Consider the following 11,109-nt stretch of genomic DNA (forward strand, 5'->3'; position numbering starts at 1 on the left):
ACAAAAATGTGAATATTTTAATAATCATCAGTTATTTTACATAGAACTGGAAATAGAATGATTATTAATTTTTCTTCATAATTAATGATCATTAACAACACATATATAACTTATTCGACCAATTAATAAGTAGATAACATGATTAAAAGCAATTATCTTCTGCTCTCTTGCTTAATGGCTTTCATCTACAGTTTTACCAAATTTACATAGTGCTTTTTCTAACTTTTGATTTTGAGCATATTTGCTATAAATGAAACTATTTCCCTCCACTGCATTTGTAGTGCAATCCAAGAAAAAAAACCCATGGCACTGTTTGAAATAACACCTATCAGGGGTATGATGCCGACAGCAGGTCAATATGTACCTGCGAGGCAAATACATCAGCAGCCTTATGGTGCCTTCAGACTTCTAGATACCCAAAAATTGCTGCTGTGCCTTTGGCCAAACCCCAACAACTTGGGGCCAAGTTTACCAAGAAAGTAAATGGCCAAAAGTTGGGTATGTGGAAGACACACCCACAAACCATCTCCGGCTCAGCTATATAATTGAAAGCAAGAACTCTCTGGTTCCTGATCAAACTGCTTAATGGCTGTGATCCCAGAGACTCAGAAACAAATCTCGGAACCCAGCAGGTTTTGGCAGAAATTCCTCCAGATTTAATTGTTAAAATTTCGGAATTCCAAAATCGTGTGGCCACTACTACAGCCACGTAACATCATATGTTACTCATAACCAGCAATAGAAAACAAATTGTCTACTGCTGCCTTTTCAGCAGATCTGAGTGTTGGGGTAAAATCCCAAATAATAATGGTGGATCTGGGGTCGAAATATTGAATGAAATCAAAGAGAGTAATGTGGAAATCATCTGCTCACAGGTAGTGGGAGGGTGTGGGATGCGGGGGTAGACTGGGGGTTTTGACGGTGGAAAATAAGCACTGGTGAAAGGACAGGTGTTTCATTGTATAACCGAGACTTAAACCCAAAAGCTTTGTAAATGCTGTCACAATGATTCAATAAATAAATTTATGAAAAAGAAAAAAAAAGGTAAGGTGGAGTTCATGACCAATTCAATCAGCCTAATCAATGGCCAAATAGCAATACTCCTACATAAAAAGAAAGAAAGAAAGAAAGAAAGAAAGAAAGAAAGAAAGAAAGAAAGAAAGAACACCTGTCAGCCAGCCTCTGTGAGGCTATTGCTCAAGGCAGAGACGTTAGCAGCAGCAGGTTTTTCCACCCCGTGCAATATTACAGAGCTATGGCCCAAGGGCAGCTGTTAGAATAACTTGGATTTCTTATGATCACTGAGTAAACAAATTGATTAATGGTCACACATATATGACAATGTTCCTCTGACCCACAAAGAAAAAAAAGAAAGAAAGCAAACTTCTGCAGCAACTAGCCCATAGGGCTAGGACCTGGCTGAATGGCTAACTTTCCACTTTGGCCTCCAATTTCAACCCAGAAACAAACCAGGAAATCCAATTAGTAACCCCAAACCAATCATATGTGCCATTTCTTATTCTTCCCACTTAACAGACTTATTACCATACCTCTAATAGGGATTACCAGAAGCTCCCTCCATTCCTTTCCCTCCTGTTTTCATTATTAGATTTTACCTCATTCCATCTTTGAATTATCTCCTTTCAGCAAACTGTTCTAAGATAGGTTGTATTCATTATTTTTCCATATGTGAGTGACGTCTATATTGAACTCTATGAGTATTTTTATAGGATTGGAGGGGGGGTGCACCCTGCGGAGCTCAGGGTTTATTCCTGGCTCTGAGTTCAGGGATCACTCCTGGCTGTCATCGGGGACCACAGGGATGCCACAGATTGAACCTGGGTCAGCCGCATGCAAGACACACACCCTACGGACTGTACTTTCTCTCCCATAGCCAAGAGTAACTTTTTTGAATAACCTTTTCTTGTTTCGTTTTGGTTTGGTTTGGTTTCTGGGCCACACCAGCAATGCCAGGAGTTACTCTTTGCTCTGCGTTTAGGAATTACTTCCATTGGTGCTTGGGGGACCATATAGGATGTGGAGGATCAAACCCAGGTTGGCATCATGCAAGGCAAAGGCCCTACCCACTGTACTAGCGCTTCAGGCCGCCCTGAATAATTTTTTTTAGTTTATTTTTAATTTTGGGTCACACCTCGCTCTGTACTCAGGAATCACTCCTTGGAGGTGCTTGAAGGATCAATATGGGATGCCGGAGATTGAACCTGGGTTGGCTGTGTGTAAAGCAAGAACCCTATCCACTGTACTATCCCTATGGACCACCCCTCCTTCTCATGAGTAATTTTTAAAGGAAAAAAGGAAAAGCCCACAAGGGGCTAGAACGATAGTACAGCAGGTGGAGTGTTCGCCTTGCGCGCATCCCGCCCAGGTTCAATCCTCGATGTCCCATATGGTCGCCCAGCAACGCCAAGAGTAATCGCTCAGTATCGCCAGGTGTGACAAAGAAAAGGAAAAAAGGAAAACACAACCACAAGGTTTCAGGTACGTGACAATTAGCTTTTGTAACTGCCTGAAATCTTCCTGCTCCGAACATTAAAAAAAAATTAATACAATTATTCGAAAATATGCACTTCTCTGATTATACTTCTTTCCAAATAATCGATTTGATCTTTGCAAACTGGCACGCACTGGGCTGCCATTTTGTAATCTATTAATCTATTAACTTCTACCAGTTTTCAGATCTTACTATCTCATTCCTACTTTTGACAACCTGGCAGGCTACCGAATGTAACCTGCCCACACGGCAGAGTCTGGCAAACTCCTCATGGCGTACCCAATATGCCAAATACCAGTAACAATGATGGGTCTCATTATCCTAACCCTGAAAGAGCCTTGAATACGGCACTTTTTAAAAAATCTCAGGGCTAGGAGGAAGGGGACGTTACCGGGGCCTGCTCGAGGCAATCCAAGTGATCATCGGGGTTTTCAGATAGGCACAAAAAAGCCAAAGAATCCCTGCGCCTGGGAAGAGCGGTACTGCCAAGCTGCCAGTCTGCAGCCGACCACTCAGGTTCCTTCCCAACGCCTGACCAGAGCGTGGGAAAACGCATCCCAGCGGCTTTCCGCACCCCGGAGCATCCCCGGGGCTCTCCGCACCCCGCCACCTCCCACGGCTCTCTGCACCCCGAGGCATCCCCGCGGCCCTCTGCATCTTGCGGCTCTCCGCACCCCGCCGCCTCCCGCGGTTCTCCGCACCCCGCAGCATCCCCCCCGGCTCTCTGCACCCCGCCGCCTCCCGCGGTTCTCCGCACCCCGCCGCCTCCCGCGGCTCTCTGCAGCCCGAGGCCTCCCGCGGTTCTCCGCACCCCGCAGGCTCCCCGCGCTTCCCCTCCGGCCCACCCGCGCCACGATAACGCGCGGGCTCCCGAGTTCTCCGCTGGGTGACCGAGAGCTGCAGCCAGCCCCCATCGCGCTCCCTCCTCCAGGGGTGCCCAGCCCTGCACCGGGACTGCGGGGAGAGAGGATTGCACCACGAAGAGAGGCAAAGGTGCGTTTCCGTGACTCTCCCTCGCAGCGCCGGAGAGCGGGGGTCCCAGGGAGGGCCGGACGGACGCGGTCTTGGCATCGCCCCCCGGCCCGGGCTCGCTGTCAGCGCCGCCGGCCCTCGAGGCCCAGCGCGGGGCTAGCCAGGCCCGGCGGGGGCGGGGCGGGGCGGGGCGGGGCGGGAGCCGGGCCCCGCCCACAGACAGCCGCGGCCAATGCGAGCGCGAACAGCTGCGGAGGCGGGGCCCAGCTCGGACCGCTCCGGCCTTAAGGCCGCGCCGGGCCTCCACTGGGTGCGGGAATCGGCGAGCGAGTGTGCTGTGCGCCTGCGCCGAGGGGCTGCGGGCCAACGTGAGTCTGGGGTCTCGTCTTGGGGCTGCGGGGCCTCGTTCGCGGACACCCCGGCAGCGCGACGATGCTGGGGGCGCAGGGGGAAAGCGGGCTCGGCCCGTGCTCCGCGGACCGCGGCGGAGAAGGGTTCGGGGCGCGGGCAGGGGGAGGACGCCAGGGAGCAGGGCCCGAGACCCCGAGACTGCCGGCCGCGCCGGAACCCCGAGCCCTGTGGGCCGCGGGCGCGGGCTCAGCCGTGGGCTCGGCCCGCTCAGCCCCTCGGCCCCTGGCCAGCGCAACAGCTGGGTGCGGGGCCGCGCTGGGCCGGGGCCGGGGCGGCGCCCGGCGCGCACGTGACACCCTGCCCCCTGGGACCAGAGCAGGCAGGCCCGCGGGAGGTGGGCGCAGCCTGGGCCCTCGGACGGGCCGAGAGCCCCCGGCGTGGTTTCGGGGTGCTGCTAACGTGCATCTGCGAGTGCGAGTTGGCGCCGACGGCTGACTCAGGCGTCACCAGAGACCTGGCTGGGCCGCGCTTTTGCAACAAAGCGTCTCGTGCCCCAAGGCCAGTTGTCAGCTGTTTCTCATCCGCTGACCCGCCCTGTTTACCGGCACTGGCCTGTTTTCCTTCCCCCAGGGCTCCGCCTGCTTTGGGCGCCCAGGGCCCGGGGATCCACAAATCCTGCCTGCTACTGCGCGAACCCTTTGATGGACTGCATGACTGACGATGCTTCCTTCCCCCCTCCCTAGGTTTCTGGAGCATGAGTCCCTCCCTCCTTCTGGCTGCCCTTTGCGTGGCAGTGGCCTCAGCCACCCCGAAGTTTGACCAGAGCCTCGATGCACAGTGGCACCAGTGGAAGGCCACACACAGGAGGCTGTACGCCACGGTGGGTGGCGTCGCGCTCCCGGGAAGGACCCGCGGGGGCGGGCGGGGGAGGTTGTAGGAATCGGCCTGGGGGACAGACAGACAGACAGACAGACAGACAGCCCGTGTCCAGCTCTGCCCCGGGAGCCCGACAGGCTCACGCGTGCAGCCGCCCCTGCTTCTCTTCCTTGCCCCGACCGGTAGCAATGAATATGGGCTGGTTGGAAGTAAACAGAGATGAGACCCGCGCGTTTGTCCCCAGAATGAAGAAGGATGGAGGAGAGCTGTGTGGGAGAAGAACATGAAAACCATCCAGCTCCACAATCACGAGTACAGCCGAGGGCAGCACGGCTTCAACATGTCCATGAATGCCTTCGGGGACATGGTGAGTGTGCTCGGGACTGCATCCCCAACACCATCCTTAAGTTGCTTGCTTTATAAAAGATTTTCCTTCCTTTTCTTTCAAGACCAATGAGGAATTCAGACAGGTGATGAATGGATTCCAAAGCCACAAGCACAAGAAGTCTACGAAAACCTTCCGTGCACCTCTCTTGCATCGTCCCCCCAAGTCTGTGGATTGGCGCGAGAAAGGCTATGTGACTCCTGTGAAGAACCAGGTACTGCAGTTTCCAGGCTCAGATTTCCTGTCGGAAAGTGCAAATCCAAAAGGAATCGGCTTCTTACTTTGGTAGAATGTAGGGACATACGTTTTGCTATTATATTTTATAAACGTGTATGTACTTCCTGGAGTGGCAGAGATGGAACAAGTGATATAGCACAGGCTTTTCACCTGCCACTTCCTGGCACCCCCCCATGCTGGAAGTAGTCCCTGTCTTCCCATTTTCCTGCCCACCCCCAACACTTTAGGGTTGGCTTCTGGCTTTAAAAAAAAAAAGTGGAGTTCATGCACAATTCAATCAGCTAATCAGTGACTGAATAAATAGCAGTACTCCTACAAAAAAAATTAAATTAAAAAATTAAAAAAAATCCATTTCCCTTAAGGAAATCCTTAGTTTCTTGTTTAGTCCTGCTTTTGGAGCACATCCTGTGGTGTTCTGGAATTGCTCCCAGCTCTACACCATGTGTTGCTGGGTCAAACCTGGGGCTCTGTGGGTGTGGCATTGTATTTTGCCTTATAAACTGACAGCTTTTTTATTTTTAGGGTCAGTGTGGTTCTTGCTGGGCCTTCAGTGCAACCGGTTCCCTTGAAGGACAGATGTTCCGGAAAACTGGCAAGCTTGTTTCACTGAGTGAACAGAACCTGGTGGACTGTTCTCGGGCTCAGGGCAATCTTGGCTGCAACGGCGGACTCATGGACAATGCTTTCCAGTATGTTAAGGATAACGGAGGCCTGGATTCCGAGGAGTCCTACCCATACCTCGGGACGGTAAATGGAACTTATCTTATTATTCCAGCTGCTTTTCAAAAGAGGAGCACTTTCAGAGATAACAGCAGTCATATTTTACACACAAACAGAACTGACTTGAGTTGTCAGCTTTTACCCAGTTCTCTGATTAGCTGATCAACATAAACTGTTATTTTGTGGAATGTAGAATATATATATGTCACTCTGCACATTAGGCAAATTTCTCAGTAAGGGGAGAAATTTCTTAATGGACAGATAGAACTTAGGGGGTTTCATTTGAAGTTACTTGCTTGTACTTCAATGGGTAACTTTTAAAAATTCTAATTTTATTTCATTAAGTTGCAAACTCCTGAGTCTTACTCAGAAAATCACATTCGATTCAGTATTTTGGTGGTAATAAATCTCTTTCTGGTACTTTTTAAAGGACACCGGTTCATGCAATTACAAGCCCGAGTTTTCTGTTGCCAATGACACTGGCTTCGTGGATGTCCCTAGCAAGGAGAAGGAGCTCATGCTGGCAGTGGCAACTATAGGGCCTATCTCTGTTGCTATTGATGCCGGTCATTCATCCTTCCAGTTCTACCATTCAGGTAGGTGTTGTCTGGTTGCTTCCAGGAATTCCTGGGGACAGAGTTGGGGACACCACCCTGGTTCCCTGGGCACATCTGCTTCCTAGGACCTAGGAGAGCTCATGCATAATCAGCACAGGTGTTTGCCCTTTATGAATATTGAGATATGGTGGGTTTTTAATTGCATTCCAACTTATGTAACTATACTCCAGTGCTGCACCTTTTCTCCAAAAATGTTTTGCTATAGTGACTGCAGTGTTAGAGAACCTGAGGCTCAAGTCTTTTTTTTTTTAATGTGTATGCTGTTTTTGCTTTTTTCGGGTCACATGGCTCTTGCACTCAGGAATTACTCCTGGCAGTGCTCAGGGGACCATAGGGGATGCTGGGAATCGAACTCAGGTCGGCCGCGTGCAAGGCAAATGTCCTACCCTCTGTGCTATCTCTCCAGCCCCTGGAGTGATAGCACAGCGGTAGGGTGTTTGCCTTGCACGCAGCCAACATGGCCGACCCAAGTTCGATTCCTCCGCCCCTCTCGGAGAGCCCAGCAAGCTACCGAGAGTATCTCGCCCGCACGGCAGAGCCTGGCAAGGTCCCTGTGACGTATTCGATATGCCAGACACAGTAACAACAAAGTCTCCAATGGAGACGTTACTGGGCCCACTCGAGCAAATCGATAAACAACGGGAGGATAGTGACAGTGAATGCTGTTTAAGACAAGCTCCCAGCCTGCTTTACTAGCTCTCTAACCCAAAACAAAAAATTGAGGGGGTCGGTGGGTGTTGGATCACACCCAGCAGTGTTCAGGAGTTACTCCTGGCTCTATTCAGGAATCACTCCTGGTGCTGCTCACGGGACCAAATGGGATGCTGGAGACCTGGGTCAGGTGTGTGCAAGGTACACACTAGCCCTCAAACAAAAAAAAATGTTTTTAATTGAATCACTATGAGATATAAAGTTACAAAGTTGTTCACGATTGAATTTCAGTCACACAATGTTCTAGCACCTGTGCCTTCACCCATGTACATTTTCTACCACCAGTGTCCCAGTTTCCCTCCTGCCCACCTCCCCATTTAAATGAACTTTAAATTTTCCCACATTCTCCCACTGCACCCTTGCCCCATTCTTTCTGATAGTTTTTTTCTTAAGTCAGTGGTTTATTTATTTTTGATTGTTCATCCATTTTATTTACTTATATTGCACACTTAGGTGAAGTCATCAAGTATTTCTTTTTCCTTCTGCTTTGTATTTTCTATCCCTTCGTTCTTTCCATTTTCTACCAATGGCAAAATCTTGCCTTTGTTTTTTAATAGCAAAAGGGGAAAAATTAATAGAAAATACTTTGGATTTCGTTGCTTTTCGTTGATTTCTGATGAGTTGTTTCATTTTTTCTTTTTTTCCTCACACATGTAAGGCAGGTGCTCTCCCACTGAGCTGACCTGACTTTTATTCAGTTGTTCTTAAGTCTGCTGTGAAATTTGTGTATGGCATTTCTCTGAATTATGAGGGATGCCCTGTGTTGCTGTGGTGGTAGTGGGCCTGGGGGAAGGGGTCCGATATAGCCATGCCCAGGGCGGGTGGCGGGGTGGGGGTTGGCTGAATGGCAGCTGGTGCCAGGGCACCATTCAACATGTGACTGAACCAACCCTGTAGATGTGCAGGGATATTCTTTACCACATGAGCCACATCCCTGGGCCCAAGATGTTTCTTTGAACTGGTTTTTGTCGTTTGTGTTTTTATCACTTACCTCCTTGAAGCTTCTCATTCCAATGCCATGTTTATTCCCTCAGGCATCTATCATGAACCAGAGTGCAGCAGTAAGGACCTGGATCATGGCGTGCTGGTTGTGGGCTATGGCTATGAAGGAACAGATTCGAGCTCAAATAAATATTGGCTTGTCAAGAACAGGTATAGAGCTTCATATATTATATTTGAAAATAAGTATTGACTTTCCAGCTCAGAGAAATCTTTCCCCCACTTAGAGTGAGCAGAGGCACTTCTTATTTTTTCTTCCAATGAAGTAAAATAGTTTTAAGTAAATTTACATAGAGATGAGGGGAGAGAAAGAGAGAACATGGACTTTCCCAGAGCAGGAAAAGTCAGAAATACATCTGGGAGCTTATTTTACATGTTACCAGCATTAAAAAAAGGACTGGTAGAGGGCAGGGTTGAGCTCTGGGACCCGCATGGCCGAGGGGATATCCCTCCTTAATCGGCATATTGTCTGTACTCCACATGGGCACTTTGAAGCCTTCCCTGTCTCCTTTCTGGGGCTCGGAACACTATAATGGAAAGGTTTTAAGTGAAAAATGATGAACCTCTTAGAAAGAAAGAAAGAAAGACATGCATCTGGGCCCTGGGTTTTAGATCAAGACTTTTGCACTTGTAGATTTCAGGGTGATTGCTTTTTTTCTGTCCCCATTGTTTCAAAGTGGTGCAGGCAAGTCTGAACAGTTACACGCAGTAGTCTGGCCTGTCTGCTTTCTTCCTGTGAACACTCCATACCCTGCTGCTGTTACACTATTTCCCATCTCCCCCCAATCTTGAGCATTGTTGGAATCAGTTTTCACAAATTCTTCAGTTGAGATGAAGTGTATGTTGACTTGAAGTGGACAGATCATGACATCGAAATCCCAGTCCTACTACAATTTTCTGTCAAAGAAAGTTGAGGACACAGGGGAATAAATATAAATACATGTAATTGCACGTAGAATCATGTCTCATGTTACTCAACTTGAAGTCAACTGTATTATAAATGAAATTGTGCATTTGATTCTTTGTTAAAAATGAAAAACTTGCTCTTTCAGCTGGGGTCCAGAATGGGGCTGGAATGGTTACGTGAAAATGGCCAAAGATCAAGACAACCACTGTGGAATCGCAACAGCAGCCAGCTATCCTGAGGTGTGAGGGGACGGCCAGCCACCACAGGACTGAGGACAGCATGTCTGAGGGGAATTGATCTTAAAACTGACCAAACTCTTAATGTGTAAGATAAAATACTTGAATCATTGAAGATCCAAGTTGTGATTTAAATTCTGTGACATTTTTCTAAGGGTAAAATGTTACCACTATAATTAGATATAAATAGCTTTATAATGTTGAGGACTCATTACTTAACTCTAAGACTTTTGAATTATCATTTTTTAAAAGGATGTATAAGCTTTATCTTTTAAAATAAATTTTAATTCAATATGTAGAGATGTGCTTTCTTTCTGACTTTAATACATTAATTTTCTTGGATAGTTGGGAAATACAAAATACAAATATGGTTCAACCACAGAGTATGCGAATGGTACATAAGAAAGGAGGATTTCTAGATCTTCATGGTACAAATGTGCAACTTTGTGTCCAGTGCCTATTGGATGTGTAGAGCTAATGTGTCTTGAACCTCAGAGAATTTGACCGTCTATTGAACAAAAATAAAAACAGTTCACTTTTAAGAGAAGTGAATAAACGTACAGATTCTTAGACTTTAATACTAGAAAACATCTTCTATGATACAAGATGGTAACCTTGTAAATGATTATGGAATGCAAGTCTCAGAAGTTGTTCCTCCAGCATAAGCTTGAGTTGTTTGCACGTGGATTGCTCTGGTCTTCTGCCAGTTCTCTGACATCATCTGACTTATCTCTTCCAGGAAGTCTCATTTGTAATAAGAAAAATATATACCCACATTTAGCAGGTTAAAATAAATGTCTATATTTAAAAATCTCATTGATCCCAGAGTCAGAGATGTAGATAGCACAGTGATAGAGCATTTGCCTTAACGTGGGGCTCTGATATGAATCCCCCAGCTCTGCAGACAAAATAGGAAAAACCTGAAATTATTATGATGTCAAATAGGCTAAGGAAAAAAAATTAAAAAAACAAATAGGCTAAGGAATAAGCTGCTAAAGTATTTGATCTAGCTAGCATCCGTTGTGAAGAGAATGAGAGGTGAAAGCCAAATGGAATCATGTTTCCTAAAACCTGTAAAGGGATCTTGGAAGGTACAGTCTATCACAGTGAAACCAAGTAGCTACAGTAGCAGCATGCTAACAAGTGCTATTCACAGTCCCGGGTCCACTCCAGACTCCGGAGAAACATATAGGTGCAAAACTAGAAGTTGAATTTCAATCATAAAGTTTCAAGTCTGTCAAAGTATAGTTTGACCTGCAACATCAAAATATAATCATTTAAAGGTTTTGTAACTTTCACAGACCTTCAACTTCAAATTTGTGAAAAGTCCCAAACCTCAGTTATTATCTAAAAGTAGTTTTCAAAGGAACCAATATAAGAAAACAAATTTGATCAATATAAAACTCTAATGTGAAGCACAAGTATAATCACCCCTACTTCCAGGCTAGATGTTATTTCTTGTCCTTCGATTGCAGAAGTAGGCTTTGCTTTTTTTTGAAAAAAAAAATAGAAATATCTCAGAAAGAGCCTTGCTTGAGTGGTGTGTAGCTCTATCTAACCGTGGGCAGTGTTCTAACATCTGCAGA

At 47.1% G+C, this 11,109-nt stretch overlaps 1 protein-coding gene across 1 annotated transcript; it reads left to right on the top strand.

The window, feature by feature from the left end:
• Positions 1–3,757: 3,757 nt before the first annotated feature.
• On the top strand, positions 3,758–9,821 carry CTSV (cathepsin V). Its single transcript, XM_056127213.1, has 8 exons — positions 3,758–3,852; positions 4,579–4,715; positions 4,956–5,078; positions 5,161–5,310; positions 5,856–6,080; positions 6,484–6,649; positions 8,416–8,533; positions 9,433–9,821. Exons 2-8 carry the CDS (start codon positions 4,590–4,592, stop codon positions 9,530–9,532), a joined length of 1,008 nt encoding a protein of 335 aa, XP_055983188.1. The 5' UTR covers positions 3,758–3,852; positions 4,579–4,589; the 3' UTR covers positions 9,533–9,821.
• Positions 9,822–11,109: the final 1,288 nt, after the last annotated feature.

Source organism: Sorex fumeus, unplaced genomic scaffold (genome assembly GCF_029834395.1).
Source record: "Sorex fumeus unplaced genomic scaffold, SorFum_2.1 ptg000063l, whole genome shotgun sequence".
In the NCBI taxonomy this organism is placed as follows: domain Eukaryota; kingdom Metazoa; phylum Chordata; class Mammalia; order Eulipotyphla; family Soricidae; genus Sorex; species Sorex fumeus.

Coding starts and splice junctions, on each gene's coding strand:
- CTSV (XM_056127213.1), top strand. CDS start 4,590: ATGAGTCCCTCCCTCCTTCTGGCTGCCCTTTGCGTGGCAGTGGCCTCA. Junction 4,716..4,955: donor ACAGGAGGCTGTACGCCACG/GTGGGTGGCGTC, acceptor GTTTGTCCCCAG/AATGAAGAAGGATGGAGGAG. Junction 6,081..6,483: donor CCTACCCATACCTCGGGACG/GTAAATGGAACT, acceptor TACTTTTTAAAG/GACACCGGTTCATGCAATTA.